This window comes from Syngnathus floridae, chromosome 3 (assembly GCF_059516105.1).
Source record: "Syngnathus floridae isolate MCC-2025c chromosome 3, RoL_Sflo_1.0, whole genome shotgun sequence".
Taxonomy (NCBI): domain Eukaryota; kingdom Metazoa; phylum Chordata; class Actinopteri; order Syngnathiformes; family Syngnathidae; genus Syngnathus; species Syngnathus floridae.
Window position 1 is genome coordinate 8,988,249 of NC_142415.1, and position 22,880 is coordinate 9,011,128.

Consider the following 22,880-nt stretch of genomic DNA (forward strand, 5'->3'; position numbering starts at 1 on the left):
GGGTCTACTATGAAGAGTTTAGATATTTAATTACAATAATAATAGTAAAATATTAAAAATAAGTATTTTAAATCGTTTTATTTTGTAAATAAGCTGGTTAATCGACTATAAACAGATCAATATACACCAAAAAAGACTTAGAATGAGAATCTTTATTGCCATTGCTTAATTCTTTTATTACACCTGTCAGTTAATAATAGTTCAAGTCTAAAACAAAGGGTAAATCAATGAAAAATAAAAATTCCCAACAAAAGGTCCAAAGTAGCATCTGACTAGGCAAAAGACTTTACTGACTTAGTGGCTTTTGTCATAATCAGCTTCATCATCTATTATTCTTGTACAGACAGAGACTATGCTAAATTTCCCATCAAAATTTAGTGAATCAAGGAGTATTGAAGATATATGCAGAAAATATTCAGGATCAATCCCACGGCCATGAAAGAGACTTGCCCTGGAGCTGCAACACAAGAGAGGACATACTGATGTTGGACACTGGTCACATTCAAGAACATTTTAATTCATACTTTCATTCCAGATGAAGATGAAGCCTATTGCAGTTGAATCGGGATTAGAGGGAATGAACACAAAGTCGCTGATGGTGTAGGGGTACACACGCCTGACTTGTGTGCGGTCAGCATGGGGTTGATTCTCACTCTGGCAGTGTGCATGTGGGTGTGCCTGGTTGTTTGTCTCTATATGTGCCCTGTAACTGGCTGGCGATCAGTTCAGGGTGTAGTCTGCCTTTTGCTGGATGGATGGATGGATGGATGGATGGGTGGATGGGTGGATGGGTGGATGGATGGATGGATGGATGGATGGATGGATGGATGGATGGATGGATGGATGGATGGATGGATGGATGGATGGATGGATGGATGGAGGGATGGGAATGTACACCTTGAACTGGTCTACCAATTCTAGGGCACAAATAGACATTAATGTCATTCACAGATGTGCGAGACACAATTTCACCATGCTGCGTAGATTTTCATGCTCTACAAAAGATTACAAACTTTTTGTCTCATAAGACTAATAGGTCCCCAATTTCCTCGTCTCATGCTGAAAAAAGGTTAAATGAGGTGCGTATTCAAGTGCATCTTACCACTTGCGGTGCTGGTGACTTCAACTGCAGCACTTGTGCTCGTGGCAACACTTGAAGATGGAGCTGGTGTGGTTACTACAAGGCTCACAGGTCCTGACCTGACGGTGAAGGTCTTGCTCAGAATTTCCACAGACGCTCTATTTAACAAGCTTTGGTTGCACTGTCTTGCGCACTTTTGAGAGGGAAGGGAGCTAATGCACAAATCCAACTCACACTTCACGTACAGCTGTGTGACAAGAGAAAAAAAGGAAAGGTTTTTATTTTTTTTCACAAAATTACCTTATTACTTTCTTGTGAAGCACATATTTCTAAGCAAACATTAATCAAGTATGTTTCCAAATAATGATAGAGCAGAATTTAAACTAAAATGTATGTTTAGTTTGGGAGTAAGATGACAGTGCTAATAAACAGCTTGATACTGGAAACAAAAAAAGTCTGGTATTGAGAGAAATTGGGTCACTCGTATGTCAAGGCATCACTGGAATGCTTAAAGAATGGACAGAAAAAGTGCAACTGTAAAACAAAACGACTGACCATATTTTGTACTGTAACCAGGTTGGACAAATCAAGGCGAAAGATTCTTGCATGGCTTGTTGCTCGAATCTCTTTTGTTGTGCTGGAAGCTTTGCACCTATAAAGAGATGTGATGGACTTAAAAAAGTTTCTGTATGCGATTCAGGTATTGTTCATTGAAGTCTCATGTCACTGACCCATTCTCTAAAATAATGCTACTTTCAGCAAAGTCATCAGTCCCAGACTGCACACAGCGTTTGATATTAAGCTCAGCTCGCTCCAGAGTCGTGTTGGACAGCAAATGGAGGTCCAGCTCTTTAATCCTGGACCCAAGTGGCGCTTGGAAAGCACGGATATGACGCACTGGTGCTGAATCCCGCCGCATTCTCCCTGGCAAAAGACCAAGGGGTTTGAATTGTGGATGGTTTGTGTATATAGCCAACGGCCCTTCTCCTGGCAAGTGAAATTCTAGCCAAACATCAGCGTCATCAAAGACTGTTGTGGGCACAGCAATGTTGAAAGTTGGGCCTCTGGCTTGGACTGCAGTGATGCGGCAGGCCAGTGGGAGAATGAGGGAGGGCCGACGGCTGATGATGGAGGAAGGACGGACACTTTTCAAGGTGTTGGTGTAGACCAGCTCTGTACCAGCATGCTGGAAAACAGGAGAGGATGTGTACGTTTCTGGATTGGAACTCCAGAGAATAAAGTGGGATAGATTAAGTAAGTAAAAAACAAAACCCTCCCCAAAAGGATCACGTCAGCCTTTTACCACAGTTTTGGTGCCACAGCCATCCAAAGCAATGCGAGCAGTGAGATGAGTGTCGTTGAAGATGACGGGACAAGCGGGGCTGTTGAGCTGAAGCTCGGTCAGGTTGATGTTGCTCAGTGAAGCAACAGGAAGCACCAGTGTCATCTCGGTCTTATTACAAATCAGCTCTGGAGGCAGACAAGATCACGTTTTAAGGCTAACCCATAAACAAGTGGCAGTGTTGAAACAATTCAACCAGAAAAATAAATAGGTGGAGGGGAGGGAGGGATCCTAACCTGTCCCATCAGGAAGTGTCCTTATTTCTCCTGCAGTCAACAAGAGCAACAGCTTGAAATATACATTGCTACACTGAAAACAGTAATAATGATAACAATCATAGCCTTACTTTGATACAACCACACACAGTGAGGCTCTGACTGTAAACTAGAAAGACAAAAAGTGAAGATGAGACCTTTTAACAACCATCCAATTAACAAACCAACTGATGTGTTATCTTTCTTTCTTTTGTGTGACTGTGAACATTATTAATATTTGTTTCACCCAACTATATTTGTACTTCTGTGTTGATTTATTTTAGAGTATCGGATTTACAAAAGGTGGCATCGGTTCAGTTTACATACCTCATGGAATTGGCAACAAAGCAGATAGGAAGAAGATGAGAGAGAGTGTTTTCCCCACGGACCCAGGACATGGAAATTTGTGACATGGCACCACTTGAAGTGAAGCCATACACCATGAGTCCGGGTTGGCCGATGACTGCTATTTCTGAGACACTGCAAAGCACAATGAGGACCGTTAAAATGTAATTGCTGCTCACAAAACACCAACAATGTGGAAATTAAGAAGATTTATCATCAATGACACTAAATAGATTAAGTGCATTGTCATCATGCCAGTTACTTTTGTCTCATTCCACTCTAATGAGGGTGAGGCCTTTAATATTTGAGAAGTGTAACCTTTGGGTATTCTTTTGAATGAGGAATTCTGCCAATAACCTTTGGAAGAGCTCATATGCAACAACCCAAGATGGCTGACTTTTGGGCTATAATTGGTTCACAAACCATGAGAGTGTCACTACATTTGGAGTTCAATGCATTCCATCAGCGTTTCATGAGACAAGTATCATCTCACAAAAAGACATCACAAATGTACTGTTAAATCTGGGACTGTTAAATTGGAACAAAAGGCGGATTTACAGGTCAATTGGATCTTCTGTGATCTAACTGAAGGGCATTTAATTATTCTGCCCGCCAACCTAAAAACTGAGTGATGGCCTCAACGATGCAGACCAATTCAGTCTTCAGAAATAATGTTCGGGCCAATGAAGTGAAAATCGATAAGTTTCCCCAGCATACCCAATGCGCATTAATCGCTGCATGACATGACACAATATATATTAATAAATAAATACATTAGTAAATTTGAACTGAGAAAAAAGTAAAGTAAGGTTTCTTCCCGGTGTCATCAGCTACCAGGAGGGCAGCTGATTTTTAATAATAATTTAAGATATTAAATTAAAAGTGTAAGTAATTGATGAATGAAGAAGCATTCAAAAATATTTCTCCATTAAGTTTTTGATGCAAGAATACAATCCACAACAGAAATAAGGATTGTGACAGACACACCTTTCTTTTTGGGACACGAATTCGGCCGCAAACTTCACATCCTCGAATGGCAGGACATTAAATGTTGCATGCTTTCTTGGGGTCTTTCCTGTTGCCACAGGGTCGCGTGTACAGCTGGAGGAAGACGGTTCCACTGTCGATAAATAAAAGTACATCAGTCACAGTACATAATATGGAACAAGTCTGAAGACAACAACATTGTTTTAGTCTTACTACATGTTCCGATATAATAAAATGGACAAAAATAGGAAACTATTAAAGTCTAATCCAATAGTGACAACCAGCTGCATGTTCAAACACACCGGTGAGGGACAGGTGCACCGGAACGGAGCTTAGTGGATGGCTCTCACTGGTTTGGCTCACTTTGGGGGTCGGAATGAAGTCCTCTGCCATCATGTAGATGGAATACTGCCCAACTGGTGCGTTTTCAGTAAACGTCAAAGCACATGCATCCTAGACAAATTCAATGTGAAATGTGCGATAAAGACAGTTGACCAAGATTGAAATGATTAATTTCATTTTTGCCTTTTGAATGCCCATTAAAAATGACAGACAGCGAATAATATAAAATAAATAATTATGATGATGAACTGGCGTGGCTTGTTTGTATGTTATTTTCTCAGTAATTAAAAAAATGCCATAGTGATTCAAATTGTGAATACTCACTGCACGCACACCAAAATGTACTGCCCTCTTGATCCATTTGTTTGTAAATTTTGGGGAAAAAGAATCTGCGTGGCTATTTTGATCAACAAATATCCTCTAAAATAAGGTCATTAATTTAACAAAGCGAGTGGTAAAGTGTACGTACATTCCTTTATTCATGTAGAACATTATGCACCGAGTTTAATTTTCAAGTCGTACTGACCTCGTTTAGCTCGATAAAAGGGTGTGGAGTACAGTTGAGACACTCTCCTTGTTCTTCCACAGCAAACCGGCATCGTACCCTGTCACCATCCGGATCTTTCACTGACAGTTGGATGTGGTGAGGGCAGTTCTCACGGGTCCTGCTCCCAGAAATTAAAAGGCATAATCTTCAGAAATCTTACGTAAAGTAGAAAAGATTCCTTTGAGATGATTTTATTAATTAAACTGGTACTTTTACCGTTTTTCCTGATGAATATTTGTATGATTGTGTACATTACCTTATTGGAGGAGGCAATGCAACAAAAGCAGGTTGATTGAGTTTCCCAGAGTTTGCACGTATATGTGGTCCTGCCTTCACTGATACATAAAAGGTGGTGGTGGAACTAAAAAAAGAAAAGGCCAGATTCTAAGAGCTGAATATGTAAATAACAATAATTAAAAAATAGGAACATCGAAGCTGGCAGTGTTGTTCAGTCTGTTATTTTTACACTACAAAAAAAGACAGTGGTGTATCAATAAATTGAAGAAAAAAAAAACAATGAACGAGGTCTCATACCTCAAACTGATTGTGTTGTTGTAGTTACTGGGGACCACTTGCTCCCATTGGCGAACGCACCATCCCGAGTTGGGTTTGGCGCCACTAAAGGGGGAGGAAGCTTTGTGAAGGGTGCAGTTGTCCCCTTCAGTACACAGTCCAGTTAACGGGGGGCATGGATTGGATGCAATCACGGTAAAATGAGCTTTCGCCTGCAAAAAATCCAAGAGGAGAAACAATGTCAGCTTTTTACAAATGTAGCTTGATGCCAGTACTAAAACCAATACAAAAGGCGAATTGAGCAAATGTTACCCACAGATTGCCCTCCATCACTTTGCAAGGGCACAACGTGGACAGTGAGGCCAAGGGAGGAGGCTTCACAGGCTGGCGCTAGCCAGAGGAGAGCCAGTCTCTGCACCACGATTGCCAATGTCAGTCGGTCAAGCATCTCAGCTCTTTATTCATACAGCATTGTTACACCTTTAACAGACAGCAGATGTTTTATCAGTTAAGAATCCATCACAGCAAGATATAAGTGGTACTTTGCAGAAAACACGCTGCCAATCTAAAATTCACATTAAAAAAAGAAGCTGTCATTTGACAACTGCTAAGCGGTGTTACAAATGCTACAGAATGTGACAATTCTTCTCGTGAAGAAAATGACTGTGTTGATGAATGACAAGAATGTAGAGGACAGGTGCAGGTATTTCTTTCTTTTCATGGGAATGCAAATTAATATGCCATCAATGTCCACCGTAACAAGAGTTGTAAAGGTTACAAAAAAATTAAATATTAGATATCAACTCGTTAAAAATATACATACATACATTTATATTTATACGGATATATATTCTCACAAAGAGTAACTTTTGTTGAATGAAAGCAAGTAACATCAAAATATAGCAAACAGAGTTCGGGGCTCCTCGACAGGTTGCAAGTGCTCGCTGACAGCATTGGAACTACAAAATCAGACTGATATTTAAATTTATCAGAAAGCCAGTGAGATTAGACCGTATGTAGTGTGAACAGTCTAGCCTAAGTGACTCCTGATGCCTAAAATGCCAAAAGAAATACCAATAAAAACACATTGTTTTCTACACAAGTTATCTTTATTATGCTCATCAGTTAAATGTAGCATATTCCAGCATATGTAACAAATTAAATGAATGATTACCTGTCATCAGCTCCATCGTTGCACCTAATGAAGTCTCACCAGGGTTAAGTGAAGAAGTAAAAACTCACACATCTTAACGAAAGGCGGAGTTAAGGAAAATTTGAGGCCGATAGAGAATGAAGTTAAACTGGCTGGACCATAGGCAAAAAAAGATTGACAAACACTGCATGACAGGAGGAGGCCTTACATAATTGTTTTTCTTTGTTTCCTCACAGTTGTTTGTCTGACGTTATGTTGTAACCCCACATGAACAAAGTTGATAACGCCTTGAAGAAAAACTATGCTCAGTGAAGGAATTCAAAATGGAACCCTTGACTAAATATTAACTATAAAAAATACATATCGCTTTAATTATGTGATCCAAAACAATTTTATGAGTCATGATTTGTTGCGGCTGAGATCAGAATTTCAGACACTGGCTAGCACATTTCACTTCAGAATAGACTCTTGAGATTTCATTGTACCCTGCGTAGATAAAAAGACTCAATGTGACAATTTTTGCAAAGCAGCCCCAAGACACGCACATATAAATCTGTAACGAGGACATTATTCCAGCATTGTGCCTAGTCAAAAAAGATGTGCATCGTGGAGGGCATTTTGTTCTGGGACAATGATTGGTACAATGTAATATTGAGTAACTCTGGGGAAAGCGCACTGCCAAATGTTATTCAGGGTTCTTTCAAAGCCAAAGAAGCTGATTGCTCATGGAGCATGAGCTAGAAATCCTGTTTAGAGGTGGACAAGTCTTACTTACACTTACAGAAATTAGCTTTGTTGAGGAACAAAATGTTCATTTTGCTACAGGCCAATTTTATCTCCCCCCACACATAGTACAGTAATTCATTTGGACCACACAAATAAAGCAAAACAGGATTTTTATAAAAGTTTTATTGCGGTACATTTGAAAGTTGTTTGAATTACTTTTTTTTTTTGATAAAAGGATGACTACCAGCAATTATAATTAAAATAGGGTATATTCGACAGTTGCAAGTTGTTTGAATGACCCTTTTTTTTTTTAAAAGGATGGCTACCAAAAATTATATCCACACGTACGTACAGTATTTAATTAAACACAAGAGTGCAACAATTAAACTGCTTAGAAATCATATTTATTATATTTCTTGGCAAGAAAAACAGAAATTTAGGGATGGGCGGTACACAATTGCTTCATTCATTGATCGTTAATTCAAACACTGGTTCTTCTGGTTAAATGTGTTTGTGATCTAGAACTAGTCTCATGTAACTCTGGAATGATTTATCCCCATCTTGTTATGATTCCATAACAGAAGCATTTTATAATTGTTTGGTCACATAAAACTTGGCTCCATCCAAAGATTGGATGGGAGATAGTCTTTCTTTCATGAGGGAGTTTCCGGATTTTGGTCAGATGGATTGAGAATGTTTTTTAGTGCTTTCAAATGTCTCATATGAAAGCTAGCAAACATGGCAGAGTCCTGACTCTTAAAAACTTGCGTCAATGCAGCAGGATATTGCCCATGTGTTTTACTGACCATTCTTAACATGGAGCATTTTCTCCTGAAATGACAAATTAAGACTTGTGAGCAAACTGTGCAATAAGCAAAGTATTTTAAGTCAAGACTTACTTTGATCATGGTTTCCAGCTTGATGGCGTCCGCAGCGAACTTGCGGATGCCGTCAGACAGTTTTTCAACTGCCATGCGATCCTCATTGTGCTGCCAGCGGAAGTCCTTCTCATCCAAGTGGACCTTTGGTAGATTGCAATTCTTTGCTGTTGATGCAAAATTAAGTCAATGTGGAAATTCCATACTTAGATTGTGAAATGCGCAACAGGCCAGGCTATTGCTAATACTAACTCAAAACCCCAAAATCAAGTGACGGGCTTTGTTCGTTTGTTTCACTTTTTGATGCACAGTGCATATGATATTCTAAGTCAATCGGTTTTCTTTTTTCAAAGGGAATGGTCTGGACTTTTCCACAAGCACAATGAAAGATACTTGCTCTATAATATAACTTCAGCAACTTTTAAACTTACACCCGCCCAAAAAAACTAAATACGTCACACACAGGTCTGCCACCACCAAAGTGGAACATTGGTGGAATTTGAAGATGCATTTTTTTGTTTGATGTAGGCGAGCACTGCAACGATACAAACACAGCAGTACCTGTGTCCATGGAAAGCGTCTCTGCGACAACGCTGTGGTCCTGACTGAGCTCTGCAAGCAGCCCAGGAGAGATAGTGAGCAGGTCACATCCAGCCAGGGCTTTCACTTGTCCCGTGTTTCGGAAAGAAGCACCCATGACCACAGTGCTGTAACCAAATTTCTTGTAGTAGTTGTATATCTTTGTCACACTCTGAACACCTTCGGGGGAAACAAAATATCAGGAGAATGAGGAAGTTAGAGAAAAGAAAACTACAATGACATGGTTTGGCTATCATGTCATCATCAGAAAAGCAGCCAGACCAGATTGGCAATTAACTGCCGCTGTAATTTCAACAAATCTATATCCAAAGCCGTGTTTTCTAATGTGTTTATGGCAGCAAATGAGTTCCGGTTGTAATCAAAACTTACTCTCCTAGCTACAGAGAAAAACATCTTTTGTGTTTAAAACTAATGTCATCTCTCATTTTTGTGGAATAGCTGATGCAGCCCAGACACAGCTAGATTCCATCTCCAGCAGGCGCCATATAAATTAAGTTTGAGAGCCTGTCCGCAGTAACCAACATGGGTTCCGAACATCACAAGTATGGTTTTGAAATATTAATTTTAGTTATACATTTTTGTGTCGACAGCAAAAACAACAGTACCTGGATCTTCATGGGGCTCGTAGGTTTTGCGGTCTGTGTTTTCCTTGTACCAGTCGAAGATGCGCCCAACAAAAGGTGAGATGAGCGTTACCTTTGCTTCTGCACATGCTACTGCTTGTGCAAAAGAGAAAAGCAGCGTCATGTTGCAGTGGATGCCATGCTTGGCTTCAAGCTCCCTGAAACAGAGCATATTTACAAAACACTTGTGACTTACTATCAACATTAGTCCAACATTGGCACTCTTCCACTGGACCAAAATACAGTCTTAATCAATTTTGGCTCCTCCTGTAGCGAGTGTGACAGAAATTAAGCTGATGCAAACATCTCACACTCACTTGCCAGCTTGGATTCCCTCCCATGTGGATGACAGCTTGATGAGCACCCGCTCCTTGCTTATCCCAGCTTCCTCGTAGAGTGCGATCAGCCTCAAAGCCTTGGCCACCATTTCGTCTTTGTCAAAAGACAGTCTGTGAAATACAATTGTATTTACTGTTATAATTATTACTCTTGGTATATGGGGGTAATTATATATCGATTGATAGTGACTTAAATGTCAAAGCAAAACCACAGTTTGCAAAAGTTGCTATGTAGTGTACAAAAGGGAAGCTTGACCTCTCACTCCGACATCTTGACCTTAAATGTTCAACACAATTACATTCAAATAGTTGTGTCTAATGTACTGCATGTTCGCTATAATTCATTAAGAGGACGTGGCAAAAAAAAAAACAAGCTACAGACGGCAAGCGAATGTGATTTTCAAGTATTAGCTTCTAGGTTCTCATTTCATAGAAAAATCAGTGCATTTTTTTTTCTCCCAATGTTTCAAAAGACACCACTTTTGATTGTATGTGCATGTACCTGGCGTCCACCTCAGTTGAGACCCTGCCTGGGACCTTCTTGAGGATCTCAAGACCAAAACTCACAAACAGCTTGTCCATGGTGTTGGCAATCTGCTCGTTCTCAGTTCTGGCAAGCAAGGAAATAGGCAGGAAGGTTTTTTTTGTTTGTTTTTTAACCGGTTTACAACTACAATCCTAAACATGCGCTATAAGATGTGCAGATTGCACAATTTGAGCTCAAGCTCTAACCCACCCGCCCTTGGCGATCCCGTATTTGATGGCCTGATCCAACAGGCTCTGATAGGCTGGCATTTTGGCAGCGGCGAGGATCAGAGAAGGGTTGGTGGTTGCATCCTGAGGCTTGTACTCATCAATGGCTGCAAGATAATGAATTGGAACAACATTAGAATGTGGAAAAGGTTGGTTTTTTTTCCTCAGTTCAAATGAGTTGACAAAGAAAACAGCACCATCTTAAGTATAAATTTGTCACAGCACTCTTTAAAACCTGCTCGGTCAGTTGAAGCAGGCTGACAAACTGTTTTGATAAGAGTACAACCGTACGAATACTTATCGGAATTTTTATGTATGGTTCAGTATCCAAATGTTTAATTCATGTTTATGTGAATCAATGGAACAAATGTAGTCTATTATCGTGTTTTCATACTCACGGGTAAATTCAGTTTCTCACTCTGCCATTTTAGCATTGAAATAGAACAAAAACAGTAAAATTCACAAATAAGAAAAACTCTGTATCAGGAAATAAACGATTGGAGTTTAGTTTTCTTGATACACAGGTCCTAGTTCAAACAAAAGATCATTTGAAGAGCTACATTAACAGGAATCAAACAGCCAGTGACAGTTTTCCAACAATGAAATGTACAAAACAGCAGTTTTGAATGCTGTGTGCCTTTCTCAAATGTCATACAAGCGATGAGCCTTTTCATTCAGCTTGTTGTTTGTCAGCTTTACATTTTGGCAGCCTAGTCAGAGGTGCCAACTCTCCAGAGAACAAACACATCCCTGTTCTGTTCTGGCAAGTGTTCTAACACGTTTATTCTTCCAATAATAAGGAAGTATCCACAACATTTTTCAACTGTGACATCACAAGACATCGGCACAGATATCACATCTATCTGATTGCGGGATGCTGTGTACCAACCACCTTGTGAAAGCATACACACTTGCAAATTCCTACTTTGTTAGCTTCCGGGTAACGAGCTCAAGTGGATAAATGCAAGCCCTTATGGCGGATTTATGCGTAAAAATGTTGTTCCGTCATTTGATATACTATAAACTAAATAGGCCAAGCCAAAGAACATGCTAAACACACACAAATATATCCATAGACGGAAACAATAATGAAATATCAAACACTAACTTGTCTGTACAATGTCATAAAATAATCATTTTCGTGGACTGGTACTGTACACCACCTAACAGATATGAGAACTAATAACAGTTTTGGATAATTGTACAATACACAAGTCTGTTTTTTTTTTAAAGTGAAATTACTTCAAACTTAAAAAAAAAAAAAGAAAGAAAAGATGTTGCGTAGTTTGCAACATTTCCTACAAGCCTGCCTTACATCATAAACACAAGTTAAGAAAGTACCTGGTGTTTCCACATAAGTAGCCATATACATTTGTCCTACAAAAGGGAACTTCAGTGTAACAGGTAACAAGTAATTAATGAAAGAATTTTTCAAAGAAACCTGGCATGAGATCAGTCTTGAAGATTCCACTGCTATTCATAATTGTGTATCGTTTTATTGTCTCATTGTTCAATGAAATTTCAGATTAGTTAAAAATAAGTTTGCGAGGGGAAAAGTGTTGGTAATTTAAGTTTTGCATATTTGTTATAAAATATTTTACATGTCACTTGGTGATCAATTCATTATTAAAATAAAAATGAGGAAGAAGCTGGTTGATTCCTAACTAGTGTGTCCACCTAAGAGATACAAACCTGACATTGTGATTCCCAACCACTTTACACATTAGCGAGCCCTGAGATCTCACACGCACCACAGACACTGCTCTGGAAGATCACATGAAAACTAATTCATTTCCTTCAAATTGCATATCTTTGTTTATCAATTTATGCCAGGGGAAACAACCAACCTACTTGTTGCCATTCATACAACAATACAGTTAAACATGTCTGGCTTCCAATCTGAATGAAAACATTTATGGGCAAATCATCATTGTTTCAGTATAAATACTTGTGACATTTTAGTGCAACGGTTTGCATGAGCTATTTCTAATGTAAACAATGGGTTTGAGCTCAGTGAAAGATGAATGATCGGTGTATTTGAAAGAAAAGTAGTTTGAAACAACTCTTGTACACTGTAGTCTGGCGCTGACATTTTTGGAATAACGTAATAAACTTAATTCAGCTACGGTTCTCTTATGACACAAAAAACACTGTTTTTGTTTCCCAAATGCAGTTTTAGTTTGCAAACTGTTATGTCATCCTGACTGTGCAAGCCATTCTGCGTTTGCATCACAATTACACCACTTACTATTTCCTCATCAAGAGCTTTCATGCCTAGGGCAAGGCAAATCAGGAAGCATAAACTATATAAATGTTATTTCACAAATAATTTGACATTTTTTATCCACATATACTGTTAAGTTACAGTATAATGTCAGAGTTTTTGAAATACATGTTTGTTTCTTTTAACCAAGCCACGCGAAAACATTTCCTTTTTTAAAATGCCTCCATAGCGACGCACAGAACTAGTCCACTTTCAATTCGGTAATTTGACAAATTTAGCAGATTAATCAAACTTGAACAACAAGTAGATACAAACAATACAAACTTCCAACAAATATTAGAGTTGGCTGGTGTAACTGCACGGGCCTTGTTCGCGCGATACTAGCATGCCTAGCAGTCCCGCTTGGGTTGATTATTTACGCGGCGGTCATTAACATTATCCACGCAGCACTCCTGCCTACTTAATCCAGCACGCTAACCGGCTAGCATTAGCCGCTGGTGGAAGCGTGCATTTTACCGTTAAAGTCTCCCGTGTCGGCCACCACTACGGTGTACTTCTTCAACTGGTTGAGTGCCGACTCCATCTTTCGCCGCTTGTCCGGAGACACACTGAGCATGCTGATCAGCGACTGTGAGCTTTTTATACACAGAAAACACGTGAGCGCAAACGGAATGCAAGCTTTAAGGGTGCGCGCAGCAAGTCCAGGAAGCAGGAAGCAGCCATCGGGTGCGCGCACGCTGCGCAGTCATGAACAACGCACACAGAAAACAACAGCAGCCCCCCTAAAACAAAGAGGCTTGCTATACTACATATACAATTCCTGGGTCAGTCCAATTTTTAACCCAAATTGGGTTCTTTTCAACCCAGAAAAGACATGACAGGAATGAGCCAGCTATGTCACTTGGCTTGATTTGCTGAAAAATAAAAAAGTGACTTAGAATCAGAGACTGTAAAAGAAGCCCCCTGGGGAGGCAAAAGACATGGGTCAGCAAAGAGACTACAAGGGGGCACCCAGATTTGAACTAGGGACCTCTTGATCTGCAGTCAAATGCTCTACCACTGAGCTATACCCCCTATAGTTAAGTTTATGATTACTTGACAAATAAATTGATGACTAAAAACCAGAGCCAGTTGAAATGGGTACCTGTTGCTCTACTGTAAAAGAGGCCCCGCACTGGGTAGATAACCTACATGAAAGACGTGCCTGGAAAAACAAAGCGAGGGGGAACCATGAGTTGAACTGGGGACCTCATGATCTGCAGTCAAATGCTCTACCACTGAGCTATACACCCTGTGTTCTTTGTCACGGAGCTATATAGCCTGGCTTGATTTACTAAAAAATGAACACTAGCTCTGGCTCTGCTGTAAAAGACACATCGAGGGGCAAAGACCTCGATGGAAAAATAGTCTGCAAGGGGGCACCCAGATTTGAACTGGGGACCTCTTGATCTGCAGTCAAATGCTCTACCACTGAGGTATACCCCCTGGCTTAGTGGCTTTGATTTCCTGAAAAATAAAAAGTGACTCAGAACCAGAGATGCGGCACTAGTGGATCTGCCATAAAATAGCCCTGTGGGGGGCAAAGGCCCTGGGTCTACAAAAGAGTCTGGAAGGGGGCACCCAGATTTGAACTGGGGACCTCTTGATCTGCAGTCAAATGCTCTACCACTGAGCTATACCCCCTGGCTCAATAGCTTTGATTTCCTGAAACATAAAAAGTGACTTAGAACCAGAGACGCGGTAATTGTGGATGTGCCGTAAAATAGCCCTGTGGGGGGCAAAGGCCCTGGGTCTACAAAGGAGTCGGGAAGGGGGGACCCAGATTTGAACTGGGAACCTCTTGATCAGGAGTCAAATGCTCTACCACTGAGCTATACCCCGTGACGTTGAAAGAAATTTCCTGTCAGACAAAAAAATGACTTAAAATCAGAGCCACGGCTAATGGGTGCCTCGGGCTCTGCTGTAGAAGACTTGTGTTTAGAATGAGCCAATAAGTGGGCACTTAGGATTGAACTGGGCAGTCAAGTGCTCTATCACTGAGCTATATACCCTGGCTTGATTTACCAAAAAATAAACAAGTGACTTAGAACCTCAGGTTCTGCTGTAGAAGACACCCAATGAGGGGCAAAGACCTCGATGAACAAAGAGTCTGCAAGGGGGTACCCAGAGTTGAACTGGGGACCTCTTGATCTGCAGTCAAATGCTCTACCACTGAGCTATACCCCCTGCGTTTGTCTTCATGGAGCTATATAGCCTAGCTGGATTTACTAAAAAATGAAGAAAATTGGTACCTCTGGCTCTGCTGTAAAAGACACCCAACGAGGGGCAAAGACCTCGATGGAAAAAGAGTCTGCAAGGGGGCACCCAGATTTGAACTGGGGACCTCTTGATCTGCAGTCAAATGCTCTACCACTGAGCTATACCCCCTGACTTCAAAAGAAACTTCCTGTCAGACAAAAAAAATGACTTAAAATCAGAGCCACGGCTAATGGGTGCCTCGGGCTCTGCTGTAGAAGACTTGTGTCTAGAATGAGCCAATAAGTGGGCACTTAGAATTGAACTGGGCAGTCAAGTGCTCTATCACTGAACTATCCTGGCTTGATTTACCAAAAAAGAAACGAGTGACTTAGAACCACAGACTTGGTACCTCAGGTTCTGCTGTAGAAGACATCCAATGAGGGGCAAAGACCTCGATGAACAAAGAGTCTGCAAGGGGGTACCCAGAGTTGAACTGGGGACCTCTTGATCTGCAGTCAAATGCTCTACCACTGAGCTATACCCCCTGTGTTCGCTGTCCCGGAGCTATATAGCCTGGCTTGATTTACTAAAAAATGAACGGTATCTGTGGCTCTGCTGTAAAAGACAACCAATGAAGGGCAAAGACCTCGATGGAAAAGGAGTCTGCAAGGGGGCACCCAGATTTGAACTGGGGACCTCTTGATCTGCAGTCAAATGCTCTACCACTGAGCTATACCCCCTGTATTTGCTGTGACGGAGCTATATAGCCTGGCATGATTTACTAAAAAATGAACGGTACCTGTGGCTCTGCTGTAAAAGACACCCAATGAGGGGCAAAGACCTCGATGGAAAAAGAGTTTGCAAGGGGGCACCCAGATTTGAACTGGGGACCTCTTGATCTGCAGTCAATTGCTCTACCACTGAGCTATACCCCCTGGCTTAGTAGCTTTGATTTCCTGAAACATAAAAGTGACTTAGAACCAGACGCGGTACTTGTGGATCTGCCGTAAAATAGCCCTGTGGGGGGCAAAGGCCCTGGGTCTACAACAGAGTCTGGAAGGGGGCACCCAGATTTGAACTGGGGACCTCTTGATCTGCAGTCAAATGCTCTACCACTGAGCTATACCCCCTGACTTTGAAAGAAATTTCCTGTCAGACAAAAAAAAAATGACTTAAAATCAGAGCCACGGCTAATGGGTGCCTCGGGCTCTGCTGTAGAAGACTTGTGTCTCGAATGAGCCAATAAGTTGGCACTTAGAATTGAACTGGGCAGTCAAGTGCTCTATCACTGAACTATCCTGGCTTGATTTACCAAAAAAGAAACGAGTGACTTAGAACCACAGACTTGGTACCTCAGGTTCTGCTGTAGAAGACATCCAATGAGGGGCAAAGACCTCGATGAACAAAGAGTCTGCAAGGGGGTACCCAGAGTTGAACTGGGGACCTCTTGATCTGCAGTCAAATGCTCTACCACTGAGCTATACCCCCTGTGTTCGCTGTCCCGGAGCTATATAGCCTGGCTTGATTTACTAAAAAATGAACGGTATCTGTGGCTCTGCTGTAAAAGACAACCAATGAGGGGCAAAGACCTCGATGGAAAAGGAGCCTGCAAGGGGGCACCCAGATTTGAACTGGGGACCTCTTGATCTGCAGTCAAATGCTCTACCACTGAGCTATACCCCCTGTATTCGCTGTAACGGAGCTATATAGCCTGGCTTGATTTACTAAAAAATGAGCGGTACCTGTGGGTCTGCTGTAAAAGACACCCAATGAGGGGCAAAGACCTCGATGGAAAAAGAGTTTGCAAGGGGGCACCCAGATTTGAACTGGGGACCTCTTGATCTGCAGTCAAATGCTCTACCACTGAGCTATACCCCCTGGCTTAATAGCTTTGATTTCCTGAAACATAAAAAGTGACTTAGAACCAGACGCGGTACTTGTGGATCTGCCGTAAAATAGCCCTGTGGGGGGCAAAGGCCCTGGGTCTACAAAAGAGTCTGGAAGGGGGAACCCAGATTTGAACTGGGGACCTCTTGATCTGCAGTCAAATGCTCTATCACTGAGCTATACCCCCTGTGTTCTTTATCAAGGAGCTATATAGCCTGGCTTGATTGACTAAAAAATGAACACGGTACCTCTGACTCTGCTGTAAAAGACACCCAATGAGGGGCAAAGACCTCAATGGAAAAAGAGTCTACAAGGGGGCATCCAGATTTGAACTGGGGACCTCTTGATCTGCAGTCAAATGCTCTACCACTGAGCTATACCCCCTTGCTTAATAACTTTGATTTCCTGAAAAATGAAAAGTGACTTAGAACCAGAGACTCGGTGCTTGTGGATCTGCTGTAAAATAAATGAAGGGGACTCAGTCTGTCCACCAAGCTGAGGGTCGACCACGCAGCGGTTATTGTTTACACTAGCGAGACCTAGATGGCAGAAACGTCCAACAGCTCAACCATCTCCACCTGAGTTGTCTCCGCAGACTCTTCTGCATTAGATGGCAGGACAAACCAAAGAGTGTGCAAATTTAGCTGAGTAGTGGCTCATTAAAAGTTTGTGTTTGAATCTTGGTTCAGATCCTTTCTGTTTTCCATGTGTTTGATATTTGCTTTCCTTTTAGTTCACAGTCCAAAAACAGTTCAACAGAGGATTGGAAAGAAACCCTTCATGCATGGTCTCTGTGTCAGCCCTGTGAGTGATGGCAAATAAGTGTCGTAATATTTCACCATGAACAAAATAAGTGGTGTAGAACATGGATGAGTGCAAATAATGAGAATGTTTGGCACCACATTATGGTGTCACAGTCAAGTTGTCCATTGACCTTTCTGAAATGACGAATGTTTTTTTTTATATATGTTCCACAGAGGGGAAATGCAGCTAGTAAAACAATTGTTAAAATGATTGCGATGAGTACAATTTCTGGTAGTCGTATCCTAAGAGAAACAAATAAGTAGGAACAAGACAAATCTAGTGCAAAAATACTCACACGGAATCGGGTTGATTACAAAATGGTAATGTTATTCATTTCAACACTCAGAAAGCATTTCATTCCAAATGGTAAAATGGTAAAAAATAATTGTAAGATATAAGTCCGACTTTTCTTATAGGAATTCAAACTCTGAGACGATTATGTTCCTTATTCATTCAGACATTAATGGTTCACCATTATATTCCAGGTCTTAATTTATCAATCACAACCAAAGATATAATGAAATGCCATCATATCATGGCAGTCGGGATAGTAATGTGAAATCTTTCAAAATATATTTTGCGACGCTGAAGGTAACCCGTAATTCTGACCACCAAAATGTTATCTGTAAATCTGCAGTCCAAGTGGATGTTTGGGCCAGATATAACGATTTCTTCCAAGCATTCCCGGTGCCAATATATTGTGTTTGTGAGATTGAGGTAACCTCAGAATAACCCCGAGATGGATGAGCAATTCAAAATTATGATGCCTCTGTCCACTGTTGTAACTGGTTTGGGGGCTTGAAAAATAACTAAATCCCTGAACAATGCAAGAAAATACCACCCACGCAAGATTGTCAATCACTGCTAGGTAAAAAAACAACAACATTGTTGTCAATAAGTATATAACATACTGTAATAATGTACATCGAACCTGATGACCCCAACTGAATTTAAAACCCAAATGTATGGTATGCTAAATTGCTGGTGTGCCTGCTTCAGCTGAGAGGTTCTGGGTACAAATGCACTTTTTGTTTTGCTATTGTTGGGGAAAGTGACTGATTTAATAAAACTGTAATATACCCAGTATACCCTTTGTATTGATGTAAATAATATTCAAAGGCATACCGTAGAGTAACATTTAAAATGATACCGTCCACCATAAACAAATCCTCAATACAAGCTAATTGTACCATCCATGATTGCAAATTTCTCATTTCAACCTCATTAATATATTAAAAGTAATTTGAATATAAATAAATTATCACTGTACATAGTTGGTATTATAATATTCCTAATATTGGGGGGAAACTGCAAGTAACTCATAATATAATATGAAATATACAGTATTACAATTTGGAAGAAAACACTTGCCCAATATTACGCCTGACCGTCCTTCCCTACTTTTATATTTCACACTTTAAGTGAATTTCATTTTCCAAACCATCATCGCAAAGGACGATTTTTATAGCGCTTTAAAATGCTACTGATTTCTTTTACCACTAGATGTCAGCATTTGTTTTTACAGGTCGAATGTCAGTCACATGTGCCCCCATGTGGCAGGAGGGAGAGAGAGGCTCTTTGGAAAGGAAAAAGCTTGGGAAGTTTTGCCACACTGCAGAAAAGAGAGAGCAGCCGGAATAGAGAAAAAGAGCCATAAATAAGGGTAAGGTTTTTTTTTTTTTGGTCACTATTCAAAATTATTACTACTTATTGGAAACGCGCATTTATTCTATAATTCAGAATGCACCGGTTTTTGAATTTCTCTTTTGGTCAAGTTTTACCATGTGGTTGTTCTGGTGTCAGACAACTTGTTTAACTGTTTGGTGAAGGGAATTGCTTGTGTGCAAATGTTTAGTTATCTGTACCATTTCACTCTTCACATTGAAGTGGATTTCTTGAATGAATGTTGCTCCTGCTTTGCATAATGGATCACACTGAAGTTTAATGTTCACAGTCGCAATGTTTTTTTTTTTTTTTTTTTTACAAGCAAAGATGCTTTCACTAGCCACGTTTTCACGTCTCCTTTTGTAAACACATTATGATGGTGGACATTGTGAGCTCTTGATAGTCTAGACCGCGATGTAAGCCAGAAATAAACTTGTGGATAAGTCCAACATTTCAAAATACCAACCATTCCGGGGAGTATTCCCTCCCTTCACTTTCTCTTTTCAGAATGGCACAAAGGAACTTTGCTTGTCCCAGGACTTCTAAAATATGTATTTCAGTAAAATTCACCACCTCACAATGCGTCTTTATGTTGGTGCAGTGAAGGCAATAAGTCACGTTTAAAAGTAAGTTCTAAGATCTGGCACTGATTACTTTACCAAGGCAAAGACATTTACACTTCCATTTTAACTTCCATTGATTTCTTTGTTTATATAATATGTATTTCTAATGATTATTATGAAGATCACATTAACTGAATTTCATTGCTTCCTGGTCACGTTACCTTTAGGTAAACACTTCAGTCCATCAGGTGCGCACGCACGCACGCACGCACACGCGCACGGCCCTCTCACGCGCGCGCGCGCGCACACAGGGCAAAAAAAATCTGTCGTTGTCAAAGGCCAACAATTTTGTCACCATTCTATATTGAATATAAAATACCTTGGATATGCAAAGAAAGGAAAACTGCACCATCAGCTGAATCCGGTGGGGCACGGCCTTGCTGGCATGAGCCCAAAAAGAACCTAATATATTTGTAGCAGTCGCTTCCATTTTAAGGCTTCTGGTAGGTTGAAAATGTAATCAATGCTTTTAGTTTATGTGTGCTCAGGCAGACTTCACACTGGTTTATTCCTTCAAAAGTAAAATTTTTTTTTTGGGGCTTGAAACAGCTTTGACACTGGTCGTCATGGCAATATAAAGAATAACGGTGAGCTGTAGCTCATTTACATAAGCTGATACAACGGTTTGATTTCAAAAGAGTGGTTCATAGGCGATGATAAAAACTGCATGTGTCAATTCTAGATTCTTGCAGTATTTTGGCCAAAGCATGTTGGGAAAACGAGGGGCAAAAAAGCACAAGACATCTCTGAAGCATGCACATTTACAAGTGAAGTCATTACACTTAAAATGACCAAAAACCTTTGTTGGTTATTTTGGTAGCTACCTTTAGGAGAATATTTAGCACCTAATAATTAAATTGCATCAATGGAATGGCAGCGAATATGGTGGTTACCTTAAATAAGTGGATGAGGCTGTTATAGATTTAAGTTCAAGCATTTACATAAATTGCATAAATCTTCATACCATGTATTGTTTTTCTTTTGTGTTCTCGTTTTGTATGGGGCTGTCAATAAAGGATTACTACATTGGAGCATATACAAAAGTATATGCACTTTACTGTATCACAAGGCCCATTATTTCTGTCCAGAGCTTTGTACGCTACTTTATATGAGAACTTGGTTTCCATATCATCGACTTTATCTTCTTTTTCATGAGGCATAATACGTGTAAAGCATTATTGGCATTATTTGTTTATGTTTTGGTCACACAGCAGAACGTGCAGCTTTCAGCTCGAACCAAATGACTGCTTCATTTCCTATAAGAGCTACTTAGCTTGTGCTCTTTATGGAACCAAACGACCACTCATAAAATCACTAGCTCGGCTTGACACTTTCCAGGATGTGCATGGAGACAGTTACGAAAAAGGAGGCAGCTTCCTTTTCCCGTGTCCTCCCATAGTTATCAACTTCAGTGTAGCTGAAATGAAGTGATGGCTCTTGGCAGTTGGCCATCATAACCCGTTGTTGTTTGCAATCAGTCTGCACACTGTAGTCAAGAATAATACTATTACAACATTCTTTACGTGTGTTGCCTGTGGGTAACATTCTGTAAGGCCTCACGCTATTCACAAGGACACGGTGGAAAATATAGTTCAGTAGAGAGGTGTGGGGTGTTTTCTTGAAGAGTCACAGCTAGTTGGTGGTGTTTGTCCAAGTGCACTTCTGTGGTTCACTTGTGGGCTTCTCTGGGTGTGGTACCACTCCACATATGTGCCCTAAACACTAGCTCTACTGTAAATGGCTTCGTCAGTGGTCAAGTATACTGCCCCCTAATGGTGTATTTGTGTTTTGCGTGCACTAGTGGGTTGATTGATCCTAAATTTAACTGTGTACTTTTGTCTTAAGTTTTTGCCCCCCCCCAGTTTCTTTTTGATTCCAAAATTGAATTAATTTTTGAAATACATTCTGCCCACCCTTCAGCAGTCATGGAAAGGAAATAGATACTGTTGTTTTGGATTTAAGTAAAAATGCAAATGGTATTATTGTTTCCTGATATTTTATCATTGTAGTTGTATTAGCATGAGAATAGAGGTGCTCAAGGGTCGACTTCTGGGATGGCAATAGACCAAGAGAATGAAATATCATTATTATTATTATTATCATCATTATATATAAATCATAAGTTGCATTTGCTGAACCTACCTTAAAATAATTTGTATTGATTACATTAATAGCAACGTATAATAAGCATTTCATGCAAAGTGACTTTTGCAAGAACCAAATTTTTATTGAAACTCGTAATGTTTTCAAGTAAATACCACAAAATAGTTTTCCAATTCATTTATTCTGAAACACAGCAAATATTGGTAGTACAGTCATTAGCCATTATCCAGGCAGAGCAGACTGTTTCAATTGGCAAAAACAAAATCTTACGTGTTTTATGATGATACAAAAAAAATGGAAAGTTGCACAAAGGATTTATTTTTGAGCTACCCTGACAAATAAACAGGACAAATCATATTATTGTTTCATGGTTTATTGTTCGACCAGACCTTTTAAGATGGAAAGCGCTAGCTTGGCCTTGTACATTTTGAAAGGTCTATTTTGTCTCCTCGATGAGAACTGCTTAGAATGAAAACCACGGTATGTAACCACAGTCTTTCAAAGCCACTGACTCTCACTATCACACCCAGTTTAAAAATGACAAAAAAAGAGCATGTTTTTCCCCTTCTTTGCTTGATGTTCACTAACCTCCTCACATTCTCATATATTTTCAGATCATCACAGCTATCAAAAAGCTTTCCTAAATGAAGCCCACAATTATATGGTCCATTGAAATATTTGTCAGAATGTTTTCTCTGTGTGTAGTGAAAGTAGCAACAGTGATTTTACACAGCTTGTTATTTTTAGTTCTCTTGGGTGATGCAGGAGCTGTCTAATCTATACACATAACCTTCAATTTCCATTTAAGATAAAAGGAGCATACTGTTCCCTCTAAATTGTTTGCAAAGCTCCAA

General features: G+C 40.2%; 3 protein-coding genes and 15 non-coding genes across 19 annotated transcripts in view; 1 reads left to right on the top strand and 17 right to left on the bottom strand.

The window, feature by feature from the left end:
* Positions 1-137: 137 nt before the first annotated feature.
* On the bottom strand, positions 138-6,747 carry LOC148400351 (uncharacterized). 2 transcript variants are annotated; one of them, XM_088371447.1, is made up of 15 exons: positions 6,586-6,747; positions 5,728-5,891; positions 5,433-5,623; positions 5,155-5,259; positions 4,878-5,016; positions 4,312-4,462; positions 4,010-4,142; positions 3,005-3,157; positions 2,770-2,807; positions 2,660-2,689; positions 2,385-2,551; positions 1,813-2,267; positions 1,637-1,733; positions 1,103-1,328; positions 138-457 (listed from the first exon to the last, which is right to left on the bottom strand). In XM_088371447.1, the coding sequence occupies exons 2-15, from the start codon at positions 5,857-5,859 to the stop codon at positions 375-377; spliced, it is 2,100 nt and encodes a 699-aa protein (XP_088227573.1). In that variant the 5' UTR covers positions 5,860-5,891; positions 6,586-6,747; the 3' UTR covers positions 138-374. The 2 variants fall into 2 exon arrangements, with proteins under 2 accessions (XP_088227573.1, XP_088227574.1); XM_088371448.1 differs by lacking the exon at positions 6,586-6,747 and having other exon boundaries at positions 5,724-5,887.
* Positions 6,748-7,672: 925 nt separating this feature from the next.
* Positions 7,673-13,419, bottom strand: taldo1 (transaldolase 1). The gene is made up of 8 exons (XM_088371449.1): positions 13,223-13,419; positions 10,466-10,589; positions 10,232-10,339; positions 9,709-9,840; positions 9,374-9,549; positions 8,730-8,927; positions 8,190-8,335; positions 7,673-8,121 (listed from the first exon to the last, which is right to left on the bottom strand). The coding sequence occupies exons 1-8, from the start codon at positions 13,320-13,322 to the stop codon at positions 8,089-8,091; spliced, it is 1,017 nt and encodes a 338-aa protein (XP_088227575.1). The 5' UTR covers positions 13,323-13,419; the 3' UTR covers positions 7,673-8,088.
* A 289-nt stretch (positions 13,420-13,708) lies between these two features.
* Positions 13,709-13,780, bottom strand: trnac-gca (transfer RNA cysteine (anticodon GCA)). The gene has a single exon. It is a non-coding gene; the product is annotated as a tRNA-Cys (tRNA).
* A 339-nt stretch (positions 13,781-14,119) lies between these two features.
* On the bottom strand, positions 14,120-14,191 carry trnac-gca (transfer RNA cysteine (anticodon GCA)). The gene has a single exon. It is a non-coding gene; the product is annotated as a tRNA-Cys (tRNA).
* Positions 14,192-14,317: 126 nt separating this feature from the next.
* trnac-gca (transfer RNA cysteine (anticodon GCA)) lies at positions 14,318-14,389 on the bottom strand. Its single transcript has one exon. It is a non-coding gene; the product is annotated as a tRNA-Cys (tRNA).
* Positions 14,390-14,515: 126 nt separating this feature from the next.
* Positions 14,516-14,587, bottom strand: trnar-ccu (transfer RNA arginine (anticodon CCU)). The gene has a single exon. It is a non-coding gene; the product is annotated as a tRNA-Arg (tRNA).
* Positions 14,588-14,860: 273 nt separating this feature from the next.
* Positions 14,861-14,932, bottom strand: trnac-gca (transfer RNA cysteine (anticodon GCA)). Its single transcript has one exon. It is a non-coding gene; the product is annotated as a tRNA-Cys (tRNA).
* Positions 14,933-15,061: 129 nt separating this feature from the next.
* On the bottom strand, positions 15,062-15,133 carry trnac-gca (transfer RNA cysteine (anticodon GCA)). Its single transcript has one exon. It is a non-coding gene; the product is annotated as a tRNA-Cys (tRNA).
* Positions 15,134-15,417: 284 nt separating this feature from the next.
* On the bottom strand, positions 15,418-15,489 carry trnac-gca (transfer RNA cysteine (anticodon GCA)). Its single transcript has one exon. It is a non-coding gene; the product is annotated as a tRNA-Cys (tRNA).
* A 123-nt stretch (positions 15,490-15,612) lies between these two features.
* trnac-gca (transfer RNA cysteine (anticodon GCA)) lies at positions 15,613-15,684 on the bottom strand. Its single transcript has one exon. It is a non-coding gene; the product is annotated as a tRNA-Cys (tRNA).
* Positions 15,685-15,807: 123 nt separating this feature from the next.
* Positions 15,808-15,879, bottom strand: trnac-gca (transfer RNA cysteine (anticodon GCA)). Its single transcript has one exon. It is a non-coding gene; the product is annotated as a tRNA-Cys (tRNA).
* Positions 15,880-16,002: 123 nt separating this feature from the next.
* On the bottom strand, positions 16,003-16,074 carry trnac-gca (transfer RNA cysteine (anticodon GCA)). The gene has a single exon. It is a non-coding gene; the product is annotated as a tRNA-Cys (tRNA).
* Positions 16,075-16,360: 286 nt separating this feature from the next.
* Positions 16,361-16,432, bottom strand: trnac-gca (transfer RNA cysteine (anticodon GCA)). The gene has a single exon. It is a non-coding gene; the product is annotated as a tRNA-Cys (tRNA).
* A 123-nt stretch (positions 16,433-16,555) lies between these two features.
* trnac-gca (transfer RNA cysteine (anticodon GCA)) lies at positions 16,556-16,627 on the bottom strand. The gene has a single exon. It is a non-coding gene; the product is annotated as a tRNA-Cys (tRNA).
* Positions 16,628-16,750: 123 nt separating this feature from the next.
* On the bottom strand, positions 16,751-16,822 carry trnac-gca (transfer RNA cysteine (anticodon GCA)). Its single transcript has one exon. It is a non-coding gene; the product is annotated as a tRNA-Cys (tRNA).
* A 124-nt stretch (positions 16,823-16,946) lies between these two features.
* Positions 16,947-17,018, bottom strand: trnac-gca (transfer RNA cysteine (anticodon GCA)). The gene has a single exon. It is a non-coding gene; the product is annotated as a tRNA-Cys (tRNA).
* A 125-nt stretch (positions 17,019-17,143) lies between these two features.
* trnac-gca (transfer RNA cysteine (anticodon GCA)) lies at positions 17,144-17,215 on the bottom strand. The gene has a single exon. It is a non-coding gene; the product is annotated as a tRNA-Cys (tRNA).
* Positions 17,216-19,184: 1,969 nt separating this feature from the next.
* tspan4a (tetraspanin 4a) overlaps positions 19,185-22,880 on the top strand; it is an 84,513-nt gene continuing 80,817 nt past the window's right edge. The window contains exon 1 of the mRNA XM_088371815.1: positions 19,185-19,298. The gene's annotated coding sequence lies outside the window, so the exon portion shown is untranslated. The remainder of the gene's footprint in view (positions 19,299-22,880) is intronic.